We start from the raw sequence: 27490 nt of genomic DNA on the forward strand, positions 1-27490 counted from the left end.
TTAATAGCGAATGTATGATCAGAATGTCACGTTGGCATTAATATTTTAAATATATCTTTCAAACCAAAATATACAGGAGCGTCATGTGTTTTTGTGTTAAATAAAAACAAATTAATATTTAATTTAAGTGTAAAAATATTCCTGAAACATGTGGTCAACATTTAACTTGAGCGAAATCAAATCAGAGGGGGTCCCTTTACTAATCGGGGGTGTAGACCTCCCCACGTTCGTTCAGAGGGGAGGTGCAGGCAGGGGGAGACGGGGACGGGGGCTCGTCCTCCTGCAGTTCCATTGAGTTCTCTCTGATGACGCTCCTCCGGCTGATGCTCCCTCCCAACCCAAAGCTCCTGATGCTGCCGCCACCGCTGCTGCTCCGAGGGCTGGAGCTGGCGAACATTGCCTCCCCGCCACTGCCACCACGCCTGGGAACGCCAAACACATCAGGAGGAAGAGACACAGGAGGAAGAGGAGGGTCAGGTGAAGCACAGAGGAGGAGCAGAGAGCAGCAAGAACTCGAGGGATTAGCATGGTGAAAATTAAATAAATCAAAAGGCTGTTAGAGAAGAAGTTTGGAGGACAGTTTGCAGATCAGTGGTTCCTGAGGACAGATGTGAAACAGGAGCAGCAAAACATGAGGAAGAGAAGGACATTTATATCACTAACATTTAAGAGTTTGACAAAGAATCAAGGCTGAATTGGATTTTCATCGTTTACAAAGGTGAAATTTGATTATTTCATAATTTTCATAATTACGCTCAAAAGCATGGCTGCTCCTAAAAGTGAAATAAAGCATTTCTGTTATCCCCCATGTGAGTAGATGGTACATGAACCAAACAAACTAACTGAAGTTCACGTAAAACTTTTGTCAAAGATGATTTCGGCCATTTTCAGAAGTTCTTAGCACGTGTTCAATGATCTGTTTGGTCTCAATTAGTTATTGGATTGTATAAAGATGTGAAATTTCATGATCGACAGCTGAGACTGACTTGTGATTGGTTGAGCATGCGTATGGGCGTGACTACGCCACCAAGGCTCCATACAATGATTTCTACTGTGGATCATTGGAGGAAGTGGAGACGTGTCTCAAATCTTTATTCACAGTCTGGTTTATTATCATTCATCAACTATAATACACACCCTCCCAATTTGGCAGTCTATTTAAACGCCCTTTGCTTTCTAATATTGCTGCTGTTTGATTCACTAACTCCACCATCCCAGCATCGACCTGTAGGCTCAGATATATAGTGATAACTGTGGGGGGGTTGATGAAGATGGAGCCTATAGATGCCAGAAACTGACATTGTTGTAAACATTTAAAACATTTTCAAACATTAAAAACGCAAGTTATCTGACTAAAATGTATTTATAAAGAAAACAACTATAAAGTACAATCCTCCCAAAAAGAGTGGAAATGTCCTCAGTACCAGATACATTTACCATCTTTACAAATTGGCAATAAAATTTCCACTCCGACAGAAAGATGTGACAATAATCCTATTTTATAGATTATAGATCGTTAACGCTCTGATCGCTCCACCCTCTCAGTCTAGCTCCGCTGTTACCTCAGTCTGCTCTTGAGTGACGACACCTCTCTGTTCATGGCATCGTTGGCCTCTGTCGCCTCGTCCAGCTCCCTCTGCAGTTTCCTGCGAGCTGCCACCACACGCTGAGCCTCCTCCTCCGCCTCCTCCAGCTGATGCTTCAGCTGCTTCAGCCGCACGTTGCCCTTCTCCATCTGCCCAGAGTGGACACACGGACCGGCTTTGACATTTACACACTGAACACATTTGTCATCAGCTGGTAACAGATAACTTCTGTAATCAGATTACAGCCATGTTACCTGGTCCTTGTACTGCTGCGCCTGCTTCCTCTCATCCTCCATCTGGATTGTGAAATCCTTCAGCTTCTTCTCTTTCTGACGCAGATTCTTGCCATTGGCCTGGCGCTCTCTACAAAAACATCATCATGCAGGTGTTTCCTTCAGCAGAAGTCATGCATAATGTTATCGAGCCTACGTCACAGATCAGCTTCACAGAAAATATACTGAATGATATCAAATAAAATTAAGTATCCCAGAAGAAAAACCTTTACTCTCTCAAAATGTAGGTGTAGAAACTAAATTAAACATTCAAAGTAAATTTGTTTGTCTTGTAACTTGCACTCTAATCCATGATTGTGCTTTGCAGACCTATAGGCTACAATGCTGCCAAGATTTCTGGTATATATCTCTTTTATGTGCTCCGTCCTTATCTATATCTAACATCGAGCATAAATAACCATGTAATTGTACAAATTTGTCGTTAATAGATTTGTAGATTGACAAAGTACTTCGCCACAGAATGAATCTGTTTGTATGACAGTCCCTTCAAAAGATTTTTATTATGGTTAATAAAATCAAATTAAACCTTTCATATGTCTAAAGTTGTTATTAACCAACTTATTTTATTTAGCCAGTGAGTTGGAATTAAACCTTTGGAACCAAACCACTTCTCCCACCATGCACCTTTACCTGCTCTCCATCTCAAGCTGCTCCTCGGCCTCTCTCAGCTTGGTCTCCAGGGCAGCGATGGAGGATTTGAGTTTGGAGCGGCCCTGGCCCTCGACCTCCTGCAGTTTGGCTTTCAGCTCTCGGTTCTGTCTCTCCAGCTGCTGCCTGGAAGCCTCCCTGCTTTGAGCGGAGGATCTCTCAGCCGTCAGCTCAGCGCCCAGCTGCTCCACCTGGAGAGCGACAATCAGGACGTACACAGACACTCAGAGTCCAGACTCCAGCTCCACTTACACACACTAACAGTCCGATCTCTGTCCTCCCTGAACTTACCAGCTGCTGGTTCTTCCTCAGCCTCTCGTTGAGGCTCTCCATGTTGGCCTGCTCCTCGTCCAGCTCCTCCTCCAGCTGACTGATCTTCATCTCCAGACGACGCTTCTCGTCAGACAGCATATTCCTGAACAAGAGGAAGAGAGAGAAATTTATTTGGGTAAATTTTTTAGACATTTCCTCTCACAAGAATTTATATTTCTGAAGGAAAAATAACATTTGCAAAACTTGTAGCATTAATTAAATGGTAAAATTATTCCTTATATTATTCCTAACCCTAACCCTAACAATAAAATAAACATTTATTTATTCCTTGTACTAACTAAATACTAACCCTCTCCTTGAACCGTCACCTTATCGTGGTGGAGAGGTTTGCGTGTCCCTGTGAACCTGAGGGCTGTGTTGTCTGGAGCCTTGTGCTCCTGGTAGGGTCTCTCATGGCAGAGTGGTCTCAGGTGAGGGGCCAGACTAAGAATGGTTCAAAAACCCTCAATGAATATCGACACAAGAGGAGATGGGACCCAGCCCGGAGGAAGCCCGGGGCCCCCGTCTGGAGCTAGGCCCAGACGGAGGGCTCGATGGCGAGCGTCTGGTGGCCGGGTTTGCCACGGAGCCCGGTCGGGCATAGCCCGAACAAACTACGTGGCACCCCCCCTCTCTTCATCTCATGGGCCCACCACCTGTGGGAAGACCCGTTGGGGTCGGGTGCGCAGCCACATGGGTGGCAGCGAAGGTCAGGGGTCTCGACGGACCAGACCCGGGCGGCAGAAGCTGGCTCTGGGGACGTGGAACGTCACCTCACTGTGGGGAAAGGAACCGGAGCTTGTGAGGGAGGTGGAGCGCTATCAGTTAGATCTGGTGGGGCTTACCTCCACGCACAGTCTCAGCTCTGGTACCGTACTCCTGGATAAGGGTTGGACTTTATTCTTCTCCGGAGTTGCCAAGGGCGTGAGGCGCCGGGCGGGTGTGGGGATACTCATAAATCCCCGGCTGAGCGCCGCGGTGTTGGAGTTTACCCCGGTAGACGAGAGGGTCGCCTCCCTGCGCCTAAGGGATGTAGGGGGGAAAACTCTGACTGTTGTTTGTGCGTATGCACCAAACAGCAGTTCAGAGTACTCGGCCTTCTTGGAGACCCTGAATGGAGTCCTGAATGGAGTCCTGTATGGGACTCCGTACTTCTGCTGGGTGACTTCAACGCCCACGTGGGCAACGATGGAGACACCTGGAGAGGCGTGGTGGGGAGGAACGGCCTCCCTGATCTGAACCCGAGCGGTCGTTTGTTATTGGACTTCTGTGCTAGCCATGGATTATCCATAACAAACACCATGTTCGAACATAAGGGTTGTCATAAGTGTACCTGGTACCAGAGTACCCTAGGCCGAAGATCAATGATCGATTTTGTGATTGTGTCATCTGATCTGAGGCCGCATGTTTTGGACACTCGGGTAAAGAGAGGGGCGGAACTGTCAACCGACCACCATCTGGTTGTGAGTTGGATCAGGGAGTGGGGGAAATTTCCGGATAGACCTGGTAAGCCCAAACGAGTAGTGCGGGTGAACTGGGAACGCCTGGAGGAGGCCCCCGTCCTAGGTATCTTCAACTCACACCTCCGGCGGAGTTTTTCTGGCATTCCTGTGGAGGTTGGGGGCATTGAGCCGGAGTGGGCGGTGTTCAAAGCCTCCATTGCTGAAGCTGCGGCGGCCAGCTGTGGCCTCAGGGTCTTAGGCTCCTCAAGGGGCGGTAACCCTTGGACACCGTGGTGGACACCGGTGGTCAGGGAAGCCGTCCGATTGAAGAAGGAGGCCTTTCGGGATATGATATCCTGGAGGACTCCTGATTCGGTTGCAGGGTACCGACAGGCCCGAAGGGCTGCAGCTGCTGCCGTGTCGGAGGCTAAGCAGCGGGTGTGGGAGAAGTTCGGAGAGGCCATGGAGAAGGACTTTCGGTCGGCAAAAAAAAGGGTTTCTGGAAGACTATCCGGCACCTCAGGAGGGGGAAACGGGGAACCATCCAAGCTGTGTACAGTAAGGATGGGACTCTGTTGACCTCAACTGAGGAGGTTGCCGGACGTTGGAAGGAACACTTTGAGGAACTCCTGAATCCGAATAACACGCCCTCTATGGTGGAGGCAGAGCTCGAGGTTGATGGTGTTTCATCGTCAATTTCCCTGGTGGAGGTCACTGAGGTGGTCAAACATCTCCGCAGTGGCAAGGCCCCAGGGATTGATGAGATCCGGCCAGAAATGCTAAAGGCTCTGGGTGTTGAGGGGCTGTCATGGTTGACACGCCTATTCAACATCGCGTGGGAGTCGGGTACAGTGCCAAAGAGTGGCAAACCGGGGTGGTGGTTCCCCTGTTCAAAAAGGGGGACCAGAGAGTGTGTGCCAATGACCGGGGCATCACACTTCTCAGCCTCCCTGGTAAAGTCTACTCGAAGGTGCTGGAAAGGAGGGTTCGGCCGATCGTCGAACCTCAGATTGAAGAGGAAAAATGCGGTTTTCGCCCCGGACGTGGAACTACGGACCAGCTCTTCAATCTCGCAAGGATCCTGGAGGGGGCCTGGGAGTATGCCCATCCGGTCTACATGTGTTTTGTGGATCTGGAGAAGGCGTATGACCGGGTCCCCCGGGAGAAACTGTGGGAGGTGCTGCGGGAGTATGGGGTAAGGGGGTCTCTCCTCAGGGCCATCCAATCCCTGTACTCCCAAAGCGAGAGCTGTGTTCGCGTCCTCGGCAGCCAGTCAGTTTCGTTCTCAGTGGATGCTGGTCTCCGCCAGGGCTGCGCCTTGTCACCAATCCTGTTTGTGATATACATGGACAGGATATCGAGGCGTAGTCGTGGTGGGGAGGGGTTGCAGTTCGGTGGTCTGAGGATCTCGTCACTGCTTTTTGCAGATGACGTGGTCCTCATTGGATCATCGGCCTGTGACCTTCAGCACTCACTGGATCGGCTGGCGGCCAAGTGTGAAGCGGCTGGGATGAGGATCAGCACCGCTAAATCTGAGGCCATGACTCTTAGCAGGAAACCGATGGATTGCTTACTCCGGGTAGGAAATGAGTCCTTAGCCCAAGTGAAGGAGTTCAAGTACCTTGGGGTCTTGTTCGCGAGTGAGGGTAATATGGAGCGTGAGATTGGCCGGAGAATCGGAGCAGCGGGGGCGGTATTGCGTTCGCTTTACCGCACCGTTGTAACGAAAAGAGAGCTGAGCCGCAAGGCAAAGCTCTCGATCTACCAGTCGATCTTCGTTCCTATCCTCACCTATGGTCATGAGGGCTGGGTGATGACCGAAAGGACGAGATCACGGGTACAAGCGGCCGAGATGAGTTTTCTCAGAAGGGTGGCTGGCGTCTCCCTTAGGGATAGGGTGAGAAGCTCAGCCATCCGTGAGGAACTCGGATTAGAGCCGCTGCTCCTTTACTTAGAAAGGAGTCAGCTGAGGTGGTTCGGGCATCTGGTAAGGATGCCCACTGGGCGCCTTCCTTGGGAGGTGTTTCAGGCACGTCCAGTGGGGAGGAGACCTCGGGGAAGACCCAGGACTAGGTGGAGAGATTATATCTCAACACTGGCCTGGGAACGCCTCGGGATCCCCCCGTCAGAGTTGGTCAATGTGGCCCGGGAAAGGGAAGTCTGGGGCTCCCTGCTTGAGCTGCTCCCCCCGCGACCCGACCCCGGATAAGCGGATGAAAATGAGATGAGAGACTAACTAAATAACTAATTATTCAAGTTAAATGCTGTCTACATCTTCATACAATTCTCTGTTGATGTTCATGAGGATATCTATTAATTTTGATGACCATTGACCTTTCTTGTAGTGCTACTGCTGAATTGTTCTCTTGACCCACTCGGGTCCATGAAGATGCATTTTAATAACCAATAGTCCAGAAATTCACATTGGTCCTCATTTAGTCATTCACAAAACAAAATGGAAGTGCCCTTTTGTAAATACATAAATACAGCATCTGCAGTAAAAACACCTACTTTCCAGAGGAGTTATTGGCTAGTTCTTCATGAAGTTCGTCTCTTTCTGCCTCCATCTGCTTTCGAGCTCTCTCAGCTGCTGCCAACATCTGGACAGAGGAAGGTGGACTATGTTATTGGAGCAGAGTGTGAGAGAGAGTTAAGGCATCACTGTAGAAGCATCGGCATTTTCTTCCCTGCTCTCAAGTTTTTACACAAGGTAATAAGGTATGTAAAAAAAAAAAAAGAAAAGAAAGAATATCTAAATAAGTATTATAGGTCAAAAAAAATAAAAATGGGATTGTACTACTGTCCCTGTTACACTCCAACCTAAAGAAAACCTTATATTAATGTAACATAACTCTCTAACAAATTTATGTTTCTTATGTAGTGATACACTTAAACCTCTTGGCAAAATTAGTATTGCAATAATAAAAACGATCGTCTGACCTTTAATGTCTAAACACAGAAACTTGTTTTTACCTATGTTCAAAAATTAAAAAAGTAAATACCGAAAAAGAATCTTGGTAAAATCGAAAATACAATATTTATATTTGTAAATTCATGAATTTACAAATCGAAGACACTTTAACTTTGCTTTCTGGCTGGTATTTAAGACATGAGGAAACATCTACTTACATTTATTATTCATACACAACATTCTCAATGATTTTTTAATGAAAGAAAAACTAGACATTCTGTTGACACACAATCACAAGTGATGCGAAACAACTAAGCGTTGTCGTTGACCTCACCTCGTGCAGCTGGATGATGTCGGCCTCCATGACCTTGGATCTCCGCTCAGACTCTCTGGCCGAAGTGATCACTTCCTTCTGGGCTGCACGAGAGTCCTCCAGCTCCCTCTGGAGATCCTTCATCTGCCCCTGTGAGGAGCACAGGAGGTGCACGCTGCTATTTAAATATCAATGACTCCGCTACCCTGTTTCAAGCTACATTTAATCATTTGTGAGCAAGCGGCTGGTTTAAGCTACAAATATCAGTCCAGCTTTAGTTTCTTGAAAGTTTTGATTTCTTCTTCTTGATTTCAACTGGAACAGGCTGTTAAAGGCCCAAGAGCCAATTCAGGAATCAAAATAATTCTCAAGAGAGTGAGGAAAGAAGTTATCTTAAGTTGTCTGTAACATAAATATGTTTGTCAGGTCTCACATAGCATGACCGTGTCATCACTGGCGTCTGTACAAACTTCCTCAGGAATTTGTTTGGGACAAATGTATTTCTGCTCAAGGCTGACAGAGCCAAACTAGGAAAGCCAGTTGTGAGTAGTGCTCAACCATTATGGAATTTTGGAGGCAGATGCCGTCACGGATATTAGGGAGTACAAAAATTGCAGATATATATATTTTTTTAATGGTGTCGTTATCAAACCCTGCAAATTAACATAACTGACTTTTGCTATTTTACAATATTAAAAACAGTCAAACTATACCAAATATATAGAATGTGACTTAAGGAAATAAACACAATTTTATGCAAAATAAACATAAATGCACATTTTCTCGTGCAATGTTTAGTCTACAAATAAAAGTTTTCATATAAACTTCTTTGCCACCCAAGAAATCAGTTTGACTCTATTGAGCAGCTTCATCATCATCTTCATCATCATCTTCATCAAGGGAAGCAGTTCTAGACGTCGAAGGATATGTCTTTGTAGCAAATGATTCCTCACAGCTGAACACAAAGAGGTTCAAAGAAAAACAAGTTCTCAAAAAACTGACCTGGATCTTGCGGAGTTGCTTCACTGCCTCGTCACGCCCCCTGTTGGTGGCCTCCAGCTGGTCCTCCATGTCCTTGACTTCCCCCTCAAGCTTCTTCTTCCCGGCTGATGCCTGACCTCGCTGCTTCCTCTCCTCCTCCAGCTCCGCCTCCAGCTCACGCACCTGACGGAGAGAGAAGGTGGGAGGACATCATTTTGGACTCCGTGAAACTGATGCACGACTGAATGACTGATGTAGGAACAGTTAGAGAAGAAGTGGTCTTGAGGTTTTGAGGAAACAAATGTTAAACTTCAGCAGGAGGCTCCACCTGTTTGAGGAGCTGCTTCCTCTTCTCCTCGCCCATGTCATCTCTGGCCTGCACCTCCCTCTCGTGCTGAGCTCTGAGGGCCTGAGTGTTGACCTCCAGACGCAGCTTGGCATCCTCAGCGACCTGCAGCTCATCCTCCAGTTCCTCCATTTGTGTCCTCATCTCATCCACGATGGCCTCCAGGCCACGCTTTGCCTTCTCCAGATCGTGGACCTGAGGTGAATGGAAAGAAGATCAGAGCAGGAATTATTTCAACCTTAGTTAATCCTTGAAAAATTCATTCACATTTAAGACCACATGTCTTACACTCTTTCCCACGTCATCCTTGGAGCTGATGAGGTCCTCCATTTCAGCTCGGAGCGCCTTCATGATCTTCTCCGCCTCCTCTAGAGCATCCTGGTTCTCCTCCAGAGCTCTGGCCAGAGCTAACACCCGTGTCTCCTTCTCCCTCGCCTCCGCCTCCGCACGATCCCGCTCTTCTGCAAACTTACAGGACACGGCTCGCTCCTCTGCCAGCATCTGTTCAACATGAGGACAATGGAGATTTCAAATATAGGTTTGACTGAATGGATTCAACAAATAATTCTGTCCACTTTATTCTTAACCCTTTCTATGAATGAGTAAAGGCTGCTGCAGCTCTTGACGCTATTGGACAAACTACTTTGTCACTCAGGAGGCACAACAAGCTTCTGACTACTGAAGTATTTTGATGTATCTGCAAAATCAGCTAGCAATTTACACGCAAGCAGTGAGATATTTATATTCTTCCAGTTTCACATTTGTCTTGTGTTAGAGACTTAATCAACCCGCTTACTCACTCACAGTGAATTCACCTCATAATTTACTATTGGGGCTGTCAAGGAAAGCTTCAAAAGGTTTCAGCAACTGACTATCACGTACAGCCCCTCGATAACATCTCAGGAAAAGATAAGAAAAGATTAAGTAAGAATTCACACACACACAAAAACAAACGCAGAGAAAGAGAAATCTTCCAGACCTGATCAAACTTCTTCTGCTTCTTCTCCAGGTTGGAGACAAGCTGCCGCTGGCTGTCCAGGTCCATGAGGACGTCCTCCAGCTCCTGCTGCATTCGGCCTCGGCTCTTGTCCAGCTTGTCGTAGGCCGAGGCCTTCTCCTCATAGTCATTGTTTGTCGCCTCCAGCTCCCGCTGCAGACGCTTCTTCCCCTCCTCCAGCAACTCCACCACCCCCGACATCTCGTCCAGCTTCTTCTTATAGTCAGACAGCTGCCAGAAGGTGAAATGGGGAGAGCTCAAAGGAGTTTGTCAAACTTCTACAGGGTGTCACTAATGTCTTAGTGAAGGTACATACAGATTTATTTATTAATCTCTGAATGTCAGATGACACCGTCCTTCCCCCGCTCACGTCTGAAGTTACTGACCTGCATGTTGAGGCTGGAGACCTGCCTCTCCACGGCCCTTTTGCCCTCTGTCTCCTCCTCCAACTGCTCTATCAAGCTGTTCCTGTCGTCCTCCATCTGACGGAGACGTCCGGACAGATTCAGCTTCTGACGAGTCTCCTCTGACAGCAGCTCCTGCAGCACATGTGGTGAAAGGGGTATTATCGACAGTAACATCAGTCAGGTTTGTCAATGACTCTAGGTGAGATTTTCACGTTCGTCTGAGGCTGAACCTCTGACTTTTAGCAAGGCGCCATTATGAGGTTGACATTTGTGGTTAAGAGTAAAGTATTGAAACAACCACCATGATATCTCAAAAGCCGTTTTCAGACATGACCTCAGGAGCATGCCCCCAGAATTGGAAAACCCAATAGGTCATCTGGTTTAGCCGCCACCACATGTATAGAGGATTAAGTACAGTCGTCCTAAATGAATGACACTGTAGGAGTTTTGTCCCAGGTGATTTTTGAACCACTAGGACAACCAATATAGGGCCACGGCCAAAGAACAATCTTCTCTCATTTGGTCTGTAGGGTGGGACACTGTTGACCTGCCAATTTACTGTAAGATGCGTATTCCACTGACTCTAGTGGGACAAAACTTACAAAGTGAAATCTGGACTCATTTCAGGAGGGAATGTAAGATTATACAAAGGAACTGTTTAAACTGAACTCCATTTTGAGTAAGTCTCACCTGTGCGTCCTGGAGCTGAGAGGACAGACTGGAGACGTCTTTACTCAGCTTGATGCTCTTTCCCTCGGCCTCATTCAACAGACCTGTCACACCATCCAGCTCCAGCTAACACAGAGGAAGGATATTCACAGAAATTAATGGTCTTTAACTGGAATCTTTCAGCTTGCTTTTCACAATAAAAACCTATCCTGACATTAAAGAAGGATCAATGTAATAACCTCTTTTTAAAAAGATGATCTATTTTTTTGGTGTGTTGCTTTATTCTTTAAATCTGAGTCAGTTTTTTTTTTATTTTAATGCAGTAATGCAAAACAGTAAATATAATAAGTATTATTAATTTTAGGACTCACATTCATCTTGGAGACTCTCTCGCCCAGCTCAGTCCTCTGCCGCTCGCTCTCATTGAAGCGTGAGTGCAGTTCGTTCAGCTGACCCTCCACCTTCTTCTTCTTGTGCTCCACGTCCTGTTTGGCGCTGGCAAGGGATCGCAGGTCGGCGCTCAGATCCGCTGACTCCTTCTCCAGGGCCTGCTTGGCTTTCTCCAGACCGGCCCTCACCTGAAAAGAGGAATGTGTATGTGTGTGTGTGTGTGTTTTAGAAAGTGAGTCTTTATTGATAGAACCTTTCTGCTTAAGAAATAGTCCCTGATGGTGCTGAAACATTTAGTTAATTAACTGGTCAAATTACAGAAAATTGAGAGATAATCATTTAAGTATATAAACCAAATTAAACAATGGCTAACTTCATTAAAATTACAGATTTCCCCGTGTTTGAAAATGATTTTCAGATAATGTGAGTAGTTCATGTCATATTATATTGTTGTTGTTGTTATAATTATTGTAACGTGAGATGTACCCTCTTGGCCTGCTCCAGCTGCTCATTGAGCTCCTCCACAGCCTGACTTTGTTTTTGTCTCAAATCCTGGACTTGAGTCTCGTGGCTCCGTCCCTCCTCCTCCATGGCTTTCTTCAATATAGCGACCTCTTGCTCGCGCTTTGCCCTGCCCACCAGAAACAAAAATACATCAGATACCCACAACACATCCAACAACATGGCCTACAGATTTTAATTGGCAGCTCCTGCCTTTATGCAAATGACACTGTTTTGACTTCACTGAGCCTTCTCAGAAAAAAGAATTGTGTCATTCATAGTCTTTAATATTGTTCGGTAGAAACTAAATTATTTGAGACCGTAGCTCCTGCTGAGCAGCGGTGGTATCCAGGCTGTCCTCCAGCTCGGTGCGCAGCGCGTTCAGCTCCTCCCCGAGGTCTCTGCGAGCTGCCTCGGTCTTCGCCCTGGCTGACCTCTCGGCCTCCAAGTCCTCCTGCAGCTCATTGAGCAAAGCCTCCAACTCCCGAATCCGCTTGACCGCTGCCCCATGATGATTGATCTCCTCCTCCAAGCTGTGAGCACAGAGAGAAAAAAACTGACCTGACTATAATTTCAGGAGTTTTATTCTTTTCAGAGTGGAAATATCTCAGAGTAAGGGCTTTCATAACACTTTCATTAAGAGCTGGGCAGGACTGTACTGTAGTTACCAAAGAGGCTATCTCTGAAAAAACGGAGTCATCAGGAGATGGCATATCTCTGGCAAACCCAAAATAGCATAAGTCATTACTTCACTACCTAATTAACATAATTGTGAAGTTTAGTGAAAATATTCCAAATGGTTGCCCAGATCTGCTGCAGAAACAAAATGTTATAGATAAATGGGTCATACTGTATTCACTATATCCCTCAACATTAATTGTCTGGGGGATAGAGTCCCTCTTACTGGGCCTGTGTGGCTTGGAGCTCCTCTTCCTTGGCGGCCAGCTGGGCCCGGAGCTCAGCTAGCTGAGCCTGCAGGTCGGCGTACTGCTCCTGGAGGTCGGCCAACTCTGCCTCCACTTTTCTCTTGGCCTTCTCGATGTCCTGACGACCCTTCTCCTCTTTCTTCATACGCACTGGACACAACGATTAAAAACAAGTTGCTGAACAAACCTTATCCAAAACTTAAAATTGTGTTATAGGTAGTTAATTATCTGCTGACTGACCCTCAAGGTCAGAGATCATGGACTCGTGTTTGGTCTTGAGTTTGGTCAGGTTCTTGGACTTCTCCTCCTCCTCAACCAGGTTAGAGTTTGTGTCAGCCATCCTCTCCTCAAGAAGCTTCCGCTCCTGCAAACAGACACATTGAGAAAATTAGAACAAAGTACATCATCAGACATCTGCCCCCCAAAAAATCCTGCATACCTTCTGTAGTTTGATGTTCTGGTCCTCCATCAGCAGGATGTCCTCCTCCATTTTCTTGACTTTTCCCTCCATGGCCACTTTCTCCAGTTGCAGGTTCTGCCGAGCATCTTCCTCTTTTGCGATGTGTTCCTCCATGAGCTGCCGAAAATAACGTCACGGTGAAGTGCTGTAACGCAAATGTAGAACATTTTATAGTGACATCAATAATAGTGATGATGTCGTCCACCTGTAGCTGCTGTTCCATCTCCTTCTTCTCCTGCTGATGAGCGCTGTTGCGCTCCTCCTCCTCCTCCAGCCGAGCCTCCATCTCATGCAGCACCTCCTCCAGCTCCTGTTTCTTGGCCTCCAGTCTCACCCTCATCTCCTCAGCCTCAGTGTACAGCTCCGTCTCTGCATGTAGCTTAAGCTCCAGCTGGGTTCGCTCCTCGATTATCTAAAGTAATGTCATTGACGGAGACATCAGTCAGGTTGGCATTTATATAATATATATTTATAATGTATAGAGGAGAAGAAGACCTGTGTTTATCTCACCTGGATGTGTTTCTGGGAGATGTCCTTCAGTTCGGCCTCGGTCTTTGCTGCCACTTCTTTTGCCGTCTTTAGTTCCTCGTCTTTCTGACCCATTTCCTCTTCTTGTCTGGTCACCTGCAGCAGGGGCTTCACCTGATCCATGGACACACACATCCACAACTCAGGCTTGATTTCATTAGTTTATACAATAGAACGACTTTCATAATAATTCATTGTCATAATAATTACTCAACCAACCCAGAAAAATTCTGTCAAAACAGATGGATGAGAAATAAGAAATCTTAAGAATCTCGGTAGTCATGATGGTACCTCAAAACAAAGAGTTTGTCTTTGGACAGTGACAATTTCAAGATAGGGTCAGCTCATATTAGCCTAAACTCCCTTTGACAGCTAATGAGAGTTTTTTTTTTATTTACAACAGAATCGCAAGCTAGTATTTATGACATAACAGCTTCAGGACATTATCATGTGATGCTAATGTTTTTACCCATTGACGCTGCAGCACCCGCAAACCTAGAGCCCACCCTCTTAGCAGCAACTTCAAATAAACCCAAATCACAATGCAGACAGAATGATCTATTGGTAACACGTCTTCTGATATAAATGTTTTTTTGTTAAGTTGATTGAAATGAAGACACTGTTTTGAGCCTAAACAACTTGGCCGATTATAATGATCATATTTAAATACTTACATTTATTAGTATCTAATTAGAATGATCTTTGCTGCATCCATGGTCTAATCCAATGTGTGTAAGATCAATAAATCCTGTACATGTGTACATGTACATGAGTACATATAAATACAAATACACAAACAATGTTGTGTGCATGTGTGTGCGTGAACATGCAGGTGCAGTGTGTGTAACCTTGGTGAAAAGCCTCCACCACTGCCAGTTCTTGAGTTTAACATAACAGGCACAGTTTCTCTGGATGACCTTCATGGCGCTCAGCTGCTGCTGACGTTTACTGAAAGCCCTGAATATACACAAATATACATGAAATTTAGGCTTCCCTGTGTGTAATGAGCAACATTTAATTCAAGAGGTAACAGTACATTTTGTGTAATAGATTTTTTAACCCAGTGATATTGGTTGAACAGTTTCTCTTACTTTCGGGCCAGGAAGCCTCTTGCTTGTGCCTGGAAGGCGATGATGACAACGGTGAGTTTGATGTCTCTCTCCTCCTCCAACTGAGCCAGAACTCCCGTCCTGAAGAACATCTTACTCTGACCGATACGAAACAGGTTAGGATCCAGATCCAGGTGCTCTACCTGAAGGGGGGAAGTGTGAAGTTGAGTGGAGTTTGCTTAAAAAAGGAAAACATGGAAAGCCCTGCATCTTACTTATCCATTTTTATAATCCAGTTGGATAATATGGTAAAGTCAAATTTAAATGGAGATTTGGAAAACTGTAACTGGTTCCTGTGGACATCTTCTCAACATCAGAAGGCTCATTTCCAAAATCAAAATAAGGGTCGTGTTAACAGCACTTATCTGTTAACACAGATCCACCCAGCTCACCATCAGACAACAGGCCTGTTTCCCATCCATGAAGCCTTTAGGGATGGCGTTGGCAGCCAGAATCTCATACCTACAAACAAGAAAACAACACACATTAAACCAAACAAGCCCTAACACTATTTGGAACCGAATAAAACCTATATCCTCTCGATTGCCCAGCACAGGGCGATTCTGGTTTTTGAAGAAGATAGTATAAAGTTTCTCATTCTCAAGTTTCAAGTCTTCAATGCAGAATGATGATCATTTTGTAAACTATGGTCCCATTTAGAGTCAAACATACTATAGTGCTTTGTATGCACTAGGTTCTGTGCGATACCATCACAGTTATTCCACCCAGTGGGTGCAGGTTGTAGGTGTAGGTGGGGGTGCAGTGTCATCTCTTGTCAGTCAATCTCCGCCCCCCCGCTTCTCCAAATATGTTTACTTAATGTTTTGAAAACACAAGATGGCGCTGGAAAATTACAAACTCAAGGCTTAAAAATGGCAGCCCAGAAACAAATGTGTGACATCACAATGGGTCGACAGTTGTTTGATGTAAGGTGACAGTTAATATTTTTTGTCCTACTGTGATCATAATTAGGAACTTCAATGTGGCATTTAACACTATGGCTACAGACCAGTTATCAATTACGCACCCGAGTGATCCGGTCACATGTGGATCAGTGTTTCCCATCCATTGATTTGTTTGTATTATTATTAACATGGATATTTTGGTATCAGACAGTTCCTTACCTCTGTCTGAACTCCTGGAACACGATGCGGTTGGGGAATCCCTGTCTGCAGATTCGAATTCCCTCCAGCACCCCGTTACACCTCAGCTGCTCCAGCACCAGATTAGCATCCATCTTCCCAGCCTGCGTGACACCATCAAACCCACAAGTACTGAATATACTGTAGTCACTTTTCGTAGATTGTAGCTTAGCTTAATCAAAAACAATCTACCCTCTTGTCATGGTTGGGGATGATGCAGCGGACAAAGTTGGGCTGTGTGTTGTGCAGCGTGGTCATCAGTTTGCCCAGCGACTCTTTGTACAGCTGACCCACTGTGCGGAACATGCCCTTCTTGGATTTAGTAGGAGCCGAACTCTCGGACATCTTGGTCATGGTCTCCAGACCCACCACTCGATCCGCTAACAGGGGCAGCATAAACGATTTATATCCCATGTTAAAGATCTGCAGTGAAACATCTTGTTAAATGGAGTATGGACATGATATCCCTTCAAGGACAACCTACCGTCTTTCCACAGATCCTGGATGAAGTTGCTAGAGGAGTTTTTGAGCAGAGCCGTCACATTGTCATTCAGAGGATCCATGTTCTTTGTCAGCCAGTCAGCTGCGTTATAGTCAACCTGGAAATGTAAATAAGTTGTAAATCTGTTGTAAATAAACATAACGAAATGGTCAATTTGTTGGGGACTATTTTCAGCGGTAGATTAATCATCATTTGGGACTGAATCCAAAATAGCTGTAATGATTTTTGTCTCCTTCCTGAAGTGGTCAGTTATCCTCACCTTTCCAGCATAGTGCAGAATAGCGAACATCATTTTATTTTTGTGTTGTTTGGGTTTGGAGAATTTGACGTGATCGCTATGGGTGTTCAGCAGCTTGTCCACAAAGCTAACATCAGTGGCTTTGGGGAACCAGCACTCCTCGTCCAGCAGGGCCAGGATACCTGGAGGGTTGTTCTGTAGAAAAAAAACGGAATGAGCCTGAGAACATCTACGATCAAATTATAGACTGTAAATAAAGATAGACGATAAAGCCTCTTGATCGGCCCCAAGTGGCTGGCTGCAGTATAGCTCATAAACCGCTTAAATGAGTTCTAGAGAGAGTTTTGGCCCAGTGACTTTTGTACATCTTTGAAGACGATTATATAAAAAGAATATATATATAAAAGACTTGATATTATTTTGAAAGCTGGATTTACAGTACGATGTGATACATTAGGATATGCTGGATCAAATCCAATGTGTTACATTAAGATATAATATGTTGAGATACAAAATGTAACGACACGATACAATATGATACAACTGCTCATGTGTCAGCTCATCCTGACCGGCCTCTCGATGAGCTCGATGCAGGGCTGCAGGTCCAGGCCGAAGTCGATGAAGCTCCACTGTATTCCCTCCCTCTTATACTCCTCCTGCTCCAGGACAAACATGGTGTGGTTGAAGAGCTGCTGCAGACGCTCGTTGGTGTAGTTGATGCAGAGCTGTTCGAAAGAGTTGTCCTGAGGATAGGCGTCAAATTGATGGATTAGAAAAGTTGCATATAAATACAATAAAATTAAGACCCAAATATTTGAATGTTTGTTTAGTAATTAATCACCTCGAAAATCTCAAAACCGGCAATGTCCAGGATCCCGAGGAAGGAGGACGACTGTCTCTTACTCTTGTTCAGGGTCTTGTTGACCCTCGCCAGGATCCAGCGGAAGAGACGCTCATACATGGCTTTAGCCAGAGCCTCCACTGCAAAATCAGCCTAAAGGGGGGGCGGCGGGGTGACGAAGACACAGGTGCAGGATGGAGAGTGAGGGTGAAGGGAGAAAACCTTTTTAATTCCTTTTAATTGCTGTGTGTTGCTGGAAAACAATGCCACAGAAGGGTTCAACATCACACCGAGAAACAATTCTGAGGTTCAGAGCTGTAGATGGCGAACCATCTCTGTGAGTCCTACAGAGAGACATCCTGAGAAGTCTGTCTTTCCTTCATTCCATTTCAGATTCTCCAAAATCCTTAATTCTCCGCTTTTAGTTAATGAGGTTTGCCTTTTACCTGCTGCTTGGTCTGAGCCTTCTGCACCACCTCCCTGCCCACTTTGATCCGGGGAGTGAGGATGGCACGGGTGAAGTCGGTCACATTTATGCCCTGCAGATGACACACCTTCTGGGCAGCTGGTGTTGATGTGATGAGATTATAAACGAGACAGGGGAGGTGAGACGTGTTCACAACTTAATTTACGGAGCTTGTTTTGGTACTTTGAAAAGGATTTACCTGTGTTGTCAGGCATTGTTGCCTGCTCGCTGTTCCTCTCCTTCTCAAGCTTGACGTTGCCCAGCTGCAACACAGTGGACACCACCTTCATCATCCCTGCAGAGCAGAGTCGAGGAGGGTGAGAGTAAATGTCCCTGTCCCAATTCCTCTCCCTTGTTCCCTACCCCTATGTAGTACCCTATGATGCAAGTATCCCCCTCCAGACGGAGCGACAAGGGAGCGGGCTAGAAAATCGTCCCTGATGAATTGGGACACCACTCGCTACATCATCATCACTACATTATAACAGTGAGTGACACATCTGACAACTGCAGGACAGACGGGACGGATGGATCTGTTGATCACTACACATTGATCTACCCCTTAATTTGTAGGGGGGTTCTGAATACACTAAGGTTGAAGGGGTGTTTGAAGGGCTAGATGGCCACTACCCCTTTAAGGCCACGCAAAAAGCAAAGGGGTGGGGACAAGTGGTCGGGGTGAATTAACACAAGGCATAAATATTCAGCAATCTTATGGACGACGTTTCTGATGAGTTTTTGCCTAATGCATGTTAAACAGTTTCAGCTCACGAATGTTTACCTAAGCAGATATTTATGATTTTCAACAATAAGAACAAATAAAAGGAAAAAGTTAGATACAAGTATATGAAACTTAGCAGAGTAGGGGGAAATAAATAGTTTCTATACCGATTCTCTCTTCCTCTGTGAAGCCCATGATCTCCATGGCCTCCAGAGTCTCAATGAACATCTCGTCGTCCTCCTGACCAGGGATCTCCACGTGACCCGCCCTCAAGAAACGATAGCTGCTGAAGTCCTCCAGCAGCAACTCCTCTACACACACAAACACACACACACACACACACACACACACACACACACACACACACACAGTCAAAGCTTTGATATACGTAATGAAACATGTGCATCTTGTTTGTTAGCCGTTTGTATTCAGAATACAAAAGATGATCATCAGTTTTTGTGTCCAGTAAAAACATTGATCAATGTAAATGTTCTTTCTTGCTCATATTTAAGTTTCATTAATGATGCCTACACTTCTCATCATTGCATCAGAAAAGCTGCGGGACAGATGTGATATAGTGTAGTGGCCAGCAAGTGCCAATCACCAACCCAATGGCCATACATTCTACTGGAAAAGGTAGGTACCTGCTATCGACAAGGCTCACTGATTGGAAGGATGCATTACTCGTCTATTTAACAGGAAGGAAATGCTGACAAAATGTGTTTGGTTTATGTGTTTTTAGATTTGTTGTTGTAAACACTTCAGGAAATCTGTAACATTGATTATTGTGTCTGTTCTTTGCTACTTTCTTACTGGTAAGCTCCCTTTTTTGTATTGCTTCCAGGTTGAAATGGTGTTCTGGTCCATAACAGACTCTGGACCTAGCAGACTTTTCACAGTTTAAGGACGGACTTTCACTGCAAGTCCCACATGTCTGAACCAAACTTAGAAGATATGCTTCTATGCCAGGGTCATCCAGAACCTTCTATGAAACCCCAAACAACTGAACCCTTGTTTAATAATTAAATCCATGATCACAAACCTTTCAGAATATTTTTGGACCTTTTTTAACTATACATTTCGGTACTTCAATGCCTTTTATACTCAACGTATCTGCATGTGTAAGCCGGCCCTCAATGATTCTACCTTAAAGATTCAGTGTGGAGGATTTAGTGATATCTAGGGGTGAAGTCGAACATTGCAACCAACTGATGAACCCTCCCCTCACTTCTGTCATTCCTTGTGTGTAGGAGAATCTTGATAGCCTTTAGGAAACATAAAAACTTTGAAGCCCCTTTGAGGAAACATTGCTTGGTCTGTTCACTCTGGGCTACTGTAGAAGCATGGAGTGCAACATGGGGAACTATGTGCGAGAGGGGCTGCTCCTGATCCAGATATAAAGGTTAATTTAAAACATAATTTTACATAAGTGTTTTTTATTGAGATCCTTTAAATAACAGCTTTATAAGCTGCTCACCCCTCGTCGCGTCTTTGGCTCCTGCCACCATGTAGTAGAAGATGTGAAACGCTCTCTCTGTGCCGCCCTGACGGATACAGCGAGACTTCTCCAGGAGGTCTGAGCAGAGATGGTTAGGTAGTTAACCAGCGAATATTTCAATCAATAATGTCACTTGAAGTACAATATTTTTTAACTTAAATCAAAGTTTAAACCAAGAAAAAGGATACAGGTGTCGATGTTTGCGCCAACAATATAACCAGTCACATCAAAGTTGAGTTTAATAAACTTTCCCTGTGGACAGATGCAACAACAAGGGCAACAGATCAGTAACAGCCGGAAGGAAGCTACAAGCCAGAATGTTTGTGTTCGAGTGTCGACTGATGCGGCTGATAAAAATGCTTACGAATCGCGAGGAGTTGTCGTTCTTTATGGTTTTGGCATTTCCAAACGCCTCGAGGATCGGATTAGCCTGCAGCAGCTGCTTCTCGAGCTCCCCCTACAGGCCACAGTGAGATTACACATACATCCCTTCATCCGTACAGACCAAAACACAAGTCTGGGCAGAATCTTGCTGACCTATCATATGTCTGTTTGACAATTTATACTCACGAAAGCCAGGGACCCCGACTGCTGCTGCTGCGGTTGCTGCTGCGGTTGCTGCAGGAAGAACCAAAAACACAAACTGGTGAGAAACCCAGTGAGTCATGAATTTTTTTTTTTTTAAACCGTCTACATGACCCTGCCACATTAAAAATGAAGCTAAACACCAGGGTCAGAGGTCAAGCCTTAACAAATTAAAACAATTATTAAACAGTTTATTAATTCCTGGTTCATTACTTGACTTGAACAGCTTTTACTTTTTAAATTGTGATTATAGATGATTTGTAGATGAAGCCAATATGAATATTCACAACCAAACAGGCTTCTCTAAACATATTATATTATACAACATAATATATCAATAACTCGTGAATTTTCGGGAAGCTTAAGAGGCTTTCACTCACAGGATTTGCATCCTTTTTGACTTTGTGAGAGGAGGCAATGACAGCCAGGTACTGGATCACCTTCTTGGTGTTTTCTGTCTTTCCTGCTCCAGACTCCCCTCTGGGTGAAACAGTGGGCAAGGAGAAAAGGAAAAGGGCAGAGAAGAGATTGAGCTTGAAATGGAAAATTACTTGGATTGTTTTTGTTTAATGTGGATCTGATGTGGCACTATTTTTGTTTTAAGTCCGATTGTTGTTTTATGTCCAATGCACCAACCACACCAAGCACTTTCCCGTATGTGTAAATATACTTGGCAATTAAAAGAATTCTGATTCTGATTCTGATCATGTGCAATAGACAATAGCTGTGTCCGTTCCAATTTCAGTGGCTGCATCCTTCCGAGGACTCCATCTTTGAAGATTACACCTGTTGACTGAGCTGACTGGGAAGGCCTTATAAAATGAGAGTCTGGATTATGGAGGATTCCCTCGTTGCGTCTCCAGCTTGTCTCACCCATTGCATCGTTAGCTACTTTGAACAGCAGAGCTCACTTCGTTCGGCCACCTATCTATCACAAAGGATCCTTGGGTAGGAATGAGCGTTTGAAATTGGGTCAAGTCAAGCCACTGTGCTGTGATACAATCAGGCTTTAGATGCAGCCTCAGAAGGAGCCAGGACCATCTCCTGACATTTTAATATTTGGGAATCTGAACTTAGATTTTTATCAGGTTTGGCCTCTTCTGGGGATAAAATGTAAATGATTAATGCTTCTAGTTCATATTTGTTTGAACCATGTTGATGTTATGGTCAGGGTCAGTGATGGAAACAGGCTCCTGTGTGTGTGTACATGAATGTGCGGCATGATGGAAAAGGGTTAATAGAGTTTAATATTTGGACTTACGTGCAGAGAATAGACTGATCCTCACGGTCTGTGGAGAGAGACAGAGAGAGAGAGAGAGGGAGAGGAGGTTGAGATAATGTGAAACGTTGACAGAACTGAACTTGTTACTCGGAGCCAGAGACGACTACATGAACCTCGGACACGGGAGCAGAGCGGCTCCCTCTTGAGATCTCGTTCGGAAGGGAGATTAGCCTCCATCGGCTCACATCATCTAAAAATAGCAGGTGGATGCAGCACTCCGCCGCTGTGATCTTGCCTCACTGCTCCATGTATGGCCATTCTGCAGCTGAATGGAAAGTGCTGAGCTGGCCCGAGGTCACCGGTGGACGAATCTGGAGGCCAGACGGCACGCTCTGAGGCTTCCGCCATCACTTGGCTCTCATTTGGTCAAAAATGTGTGTTTGCGGTTTCATACGGATTTAAACTGGCGAAAGCACAGTTGTGTTTGGAGGGTGTATGATGCTGTTAAGTGACTGTTTCTCCCTCTCCCTCTTACTTTCTAATTTACTTAACATAAAATTCGATCAAATAAAATGAAAAAGAATAGAAAGGTGATTAAGAAACTCAGATTAAAAGATGAGAGGAGGTCATCGTACAGGCTAAGAATCCAGAATTAAACAAAAGGTGATTTTCTTCACGATCAGGATCACTGGGTGGTTCATCATCACTGTTGATTTGCCTTTTTTTTTTTTTATAGATCTGGTGAGATTTTTGTATATTTGAACTAGATTTGTATTTGTAGTCTCTGGCCTTGTTCATTTATATCAGTTGGTTTTTGGACTTAGTACTGCAGTGCCTGTTCTAAACCTACCTGTTCGCTTGTCCTGTGTTAATGCTCCAGAGCTACAGAAGGATTCCTTGTCATAGTGAATCCTCCTTCAACAGTTCTTCAATATACTATTACGTTTTTTTCGTTTGACTGTTGGATATTGTCTGCAGAGCTTTTTTGATAACAGTCTATGGTGAGGAGTGAGGTAAGAAAACTGTTTATTTTGTTTTTCTTAATGTTGAACGTATCAAATGTCCAAATCGCATCAACTAGCAGAGATTTGTGGAATGAGTAGATAATTGTCTAAGTTGAGTTCATTATTTGTTAGTTCCTGTTTTACTCCGAAGAGTCTTTTATTGTGTACCTCTCTCACTTCCTGTCTTTGTCTGTACCCGCTCTAATGTCTAACAGCTGAATTCAGTGGTCCTGTCTCTCCCTCTCCGTGGTCCTCGCTCTCCTCTGTCAGTCGCAATTTTTTAAATTAAATTCACACCTCTCTCTCCCGAAACTGCAACTTTTCGTCTAGCTTTTAATTTACATTTATTTGTTTGTTATTTATTTACACATTTTACAAATGATTTATTTTTCTATTTTTGTTTGAAATGTTCTACTCCTGAATTTGTTTTTCCCTCCTGCCTCTGAGTTTCTGTCTTTTATTTCTTGTACAAAAAGTGCCATGAAAATTTTATCTGATTTATTGATTAACCTGATCTTTCATTTAAGTATACACACACATAAAACCAGTTTATTTTATTCAGTCAGATGAAGACGGCTCATCTCGTCTGTTCTTTCTGTTGTTTTTATTATTTATTATAATCAATGAATCTACTCTTCATTACTACAAGAGCTGTTGTGCACATTGTTTTTCAACACTGTAACGACAACTAATCTCCATGATCCGATGCTGCATCATAATTTACCACTCTTTCATATTATTTGGGTGAAATGACCCTTTAAATCCCAAAACCATATTTAAACTCACTTTCCATAAAACACACACACACATAGAGACACTCATTCTTAGGCAATTACCTTGCATCATGTTCCTGTAGGCATTGTCTGTGATGGAGTAGATGTGTGGCGGCACCTCGTGGCGCTTTTTGCCCTTGTACATCTCTATGATCTTTTCAGAGTAGATTGGCAGCATCTTGTAGGGATTCACCACCACACAGAACAGACCAGAGTACGTCTGTGTGTGTGTGTTTGTATAGGGAGGGGGGCACAGGACAAGAGAGGAGACGCGTCAATTTACATTATCAAGGTGAAGCCATTAGTTAGTTTTACACTGTTCTTAAAAACAGTCTCTCTCCTGGAATACCATCCTCTCAATTACATGATTTTTCAGGAATCCCTTGTTAGTATGGTTGTCAATGTAATCTATAGTTTACCTAAACACTGTGAGCTTGAATACTACTTATTTCTGTTGTTTGAGCTCTCGCCTCCTGATTCCTTCTTTCAGGTGCGGCCTTGTTGCCTGGACCCTCACACTTCGCTGAGGGTTTGGGCTCACCTGTTTGGCTGTATTTTTGTAAAACAGTAGGTAGTGATCTATGGATCTGCTGATGAGGTCACACTCACAGATCAATAAACCTGCAGCCCATTGATCACATAAGGTTAAAAATGTAAATCCAGCAAGAAGTCTGGGGAACAAGGAACGAGTGGACTGCGCTGAATAAAGCTTAGTAGAAAGACTCTTTTCTCTAAAACTGAAATGTTACAAGCTTGCATGAAATTTGAATTAAATTTAAGTTACAGCTTGGTATATTTAAAATTCAGAAGTAGTTTACCAGGAATGTTTAAAAGGGACATCACAGTTACAGCTCATCTTCAGAGACCAGGCTCTGAGATTTTTTGTTGCTATTCCGATGCCGTCGTCTGGTCATATAAGGAATGGAGGAACTAGACTTCTGAACTTCAAGTGATCTTCATGGACCTAAGTATTAGATGCATAAGCTTGGATTGCAATTGTTTCACCCCACACCTTATTAGACTTCGTCTAAGGCAGAGTAAAAAAAAATAACCTGACTGAAATGTCCATTCCAGTCAGCTTGATACTTAATATATAAAGGTCTGGTCCCAAACAGGCTCTTAGGGTTATTTAGGGGATGTGTGTGTGTGTGTGTGTGTGTGTTCGGGGGTCTCACGTAGATCAGGCTAGAGAAGTATCTCTCTCGCAGGTTGTGGAGGACAGAAGCTTCGTTGAGGAAGGTGAGGGCGGCCATGTCCTCCACTTTACTGAACTTGGGCGGGTTCATCTTCTGGATGTCATCTTTGTTCACTGTCACTATCTGACTGTTGGGAAGCTCCACCAGTACCTTCGTTATCACAACAACAACAAACAGCTCTGTCAAAAAATACTTTCTGTTGTTTTTAAAGAACTTCATTTAAACCACAACTTTATGTGCGAACATCATACTCAAACACAGGTAGAAAAGAATTGTAATCTACAGGAGTATATTTTGTATCCTGATTGAGTTTAATTAATCTACACAAAAAAAATATATCATTAATATAGCTCCATTGTAGATCACAACTACTGTTTCAATATAATTTTTCTGACATTTTGTCGATACTTTACAATGAAAACAAACCACTTGTCGATTAAATCAAGGGTAGGATTTTGCTGCAAAATCAAAGGCAAAGCAAGCAATTGCCTGTGGCACTGGGCTGAGAAGGGGCCCCTGAAGACAACCGATTACGTTGGTCCAGAGAAAAAATACCTTGAAATCTAATGAAAAAATTTGAACAATAAAAGTACCAAACATTGCATCTAGATTGAGGTTTATGGAAATACTCAGCATTGCTTTTAAAATAGAGGCATAGCCTCCGTACACAAATTGTTGAGCTGTTGCTCCATAACATGGACGCAGCAGAGTATTTAACAAATTTATTTGTTTAAAAATGACTTTTCACTCACTTTAATGGTGACAATGGGAAATGGATGAAACAGCTGTAGAAAATCATAGTGTGCTCATTTAACTAGAAAACAGATGTTCCATGGCCACTGGCTGATTCTATGAGATTGTTGATCCTATCTTATAAAAAACGATGAAAGGTCACTGCCTCTTTCACCTCATCACATTTGACGCTCTAGGTGTCATCATTATGTTTCATTTTGTGCGCTGAAACACATGTTGATAGGTGGTGCCAGAGAGTGGCAGGTGGAGAGCAGAGAAAATGTTTATCTCTCGAAAACAAAATACATGGTTCAAATCATTTCTGTAGTGTTAATAAATATTTTGTTTATGTTTCTATATTACATTTTTTGGGATCAATATGTTTTATGTTAATATTTAAAGTGACAACATAGTGAGAAAAAGCACTAATATTTGGTCCCAAAGAAAGGAACAAGAATATTCTCTGTTATGGGTAATGACATAAAAAAATATGTCATTACCTCATCGCCCTTTTCCTCCTTGATGCTGGCAGGCTCGAAGCCCTCCCTCTCTGACGGCACCCACACCATCTTCTTGGCCATCCAGTCAGCTTGCGCCACACCACTGTTGCGGAAATCATTATCGAGAAATAGGAACTTGTTGTCGTCAGGGGCCGGGTCAGCCATATTGGAAGTATCACTGTCAGGAGTCAGATGGATCTCTAGTTCGCAGGCAGGGGCAGACACAATCTCTGGTGGTTCAGGTGTGGTCGACCCGATGTCTCGATTGTCACTGGCGACTAGTTCGGCCTCTGGTGCAGTGATGGGAGAACAGTTGACCTCTGACCTCTGTTTGACCTCTGGCCTGCTGACGCATAGAGCAGAAAATCGCACACTGAAAATAATAGTGATGTAATGGTGAGTCCTTGATCGCTGAAGCTACAAAAACCTCCCTGTGAAAGTTTCATCAACCCGGCCAGCAGGTTTATGGAACAAAATCTTATTTTGTAATTAAAGATGGACAACATAACAAATCTAAAGCCAAAGTGTCTTGATCGCCCTTTGGTGGCTGGAAGCAATAAGTCATAACCCTGCTACCTTCATGTTTGCAGATAGGACATGGACCAAACTAAAAAGATTAAAGAACACCTTAAATACGATTTCTCAAAGAGGGCTTCTGTCATTTTAGGTAGTTCTTATCACAATTATGTTTGTCCAAGTGTTCAAGTTTCTGATAAGTTTGTTTTTAAATAATTCATTGGATGATATACAAACTGGGACCTTGATACCACGGCTCAATTTCCTGATTGCTACCACACAGACTCCGACTCAAAAAAACTTCAACAATGCAAGTTGGCAGCATTCGTATTTAGGATATTTTATATATTAATTTCAGGTTGGTGGGAGAAGTGCAGACCCATCCTCCATCTTTATTTGGAGTCTATGGTTTGGCCCATGTGGAAGAGCGGTGGAGTGGAAACACCACCCACAGCTGTGTACAGGTCATATGAGGGGAAACTGAAGTCATAACCAAGCTCCTGTACATCATTTTACTACTCACACACACGATTTCTTCTTCTTTTTTTTTACCTTATTACAACTATTTTCATCACACATTTTTTCTCATAACAAAATGTATTATTAATCTCATATTCTCCTTAGATGGGTAACATTGTGAAATCTTAATTAAACAAGGTTATTTGACAGTCAGAATTCGTTTTGCAGGTGAGCTTTAAAGAGGTGATGTACAGGTGAACTCCAGGACCCTGTGAT

General features: G+C 44.1%; 1 protein-coding gene across 3 annotated transcripts; it reads right to left on the reverse strand.

Moving 5' to 3' along the window:
* On the reverse strand, positions 1-26551 carry LOC133970944 (myosin-11-like). 3 transcript variants are annotated; one of them, XM_062408106.1, is made up of 42 exons: positions 26240-26551; positions 24987-25157; positions 23875-24031; positions 22074-22101; positions 21193-21292; positions 20798-20818; positions 20592-20684; positions 20416-20479; positions 20207-20305; positions 18897-19040; positions 18208-18303; positions 17989-18107; positions 17543-17695; positions 17271-17444; positions 16723-16896; positions 16446-16560; positions 16154-16341; positions 15944-16065; positions 15212-15281; positions 14802-14962; positions 14559-14667; positions 13693-13824; positions 13388-13594; positions 13162-13299; positions 12963-13086; positions 12701-12872; positions 12117-12329; positions 11782-11926; positions 11277-11483; positions 10927-11031; positions 10216-10368; positions 9812-10060; positions 9121-9333; positions 8815-9027; positions 8508-8669; positions 7527-7655; positions 6793-6881; positions 2819-2942; positions 2510-2718; positions 1841-1949; positions 1563-1735; positions 1-422 (listed from the first exon to the last, which is right to left on the reverse strand). In XM_062408106.1, the coding sequence occupies exons 1-42, from the start codon at positions 26402-26404 to the stop codon at positions 200-202; spliced, it is 6012 nt and encodes a 2003-aa protein (XP_062264090.1). In that variant the 5' UTR covers positions 26405-26551; the 3' UTR covers positions 1-199. The 3 variants fall into 3 exon arrangements, with proteins under 3 accessions (XP_062264090.1, XP_062264089.1, XP_062264088.1); XM_062408105.1 differs by having other exon boundaries at positions 20798-20836; XM_062408104.1 differs by having other exon boundaries at positions 20798-20845.
* Positions 26552-27490: the final 939 nt, after the last annotated feature.

This window comes from Platichthys flesus, chromosome 16 (assembly GCF_949316205.1).
Source record: "Platichthys flesus chromosome 16, fPlaFle2.1, whole genome shotgun sequence".
Taxonomy (NCBI): domain Eukaryota; kingdom Metazoa; phylum Chordata; class Actinopteri; order Pleuronectiformes; family Pleuronectidae; genus Platichthys; species Platichthys flesus.

Coding starts and splice junctions, on each gene's coding strand:
- LOC133970944 (XM_062408104.1), bottom strand. CDS start 26,404: ATGGCTGACCCGGCCCCTGACGACAACAAGTTCCTATTTCTCGATAAT. Junction 20,846..21,192: donor TCAAAAAGGATGCAAATCCT/GTGAGTGAAAGC, acceptor TTCTTCCTGCAG/CAACCGCAGCAGCAACCGCA. Junction 9,028..9,120: donor AGGATGACGTGGGAAAGAGT/GTAAGACATGTG, acceptor CATTCACCTCAG/GTCCACGATCTGGAGAAGGC.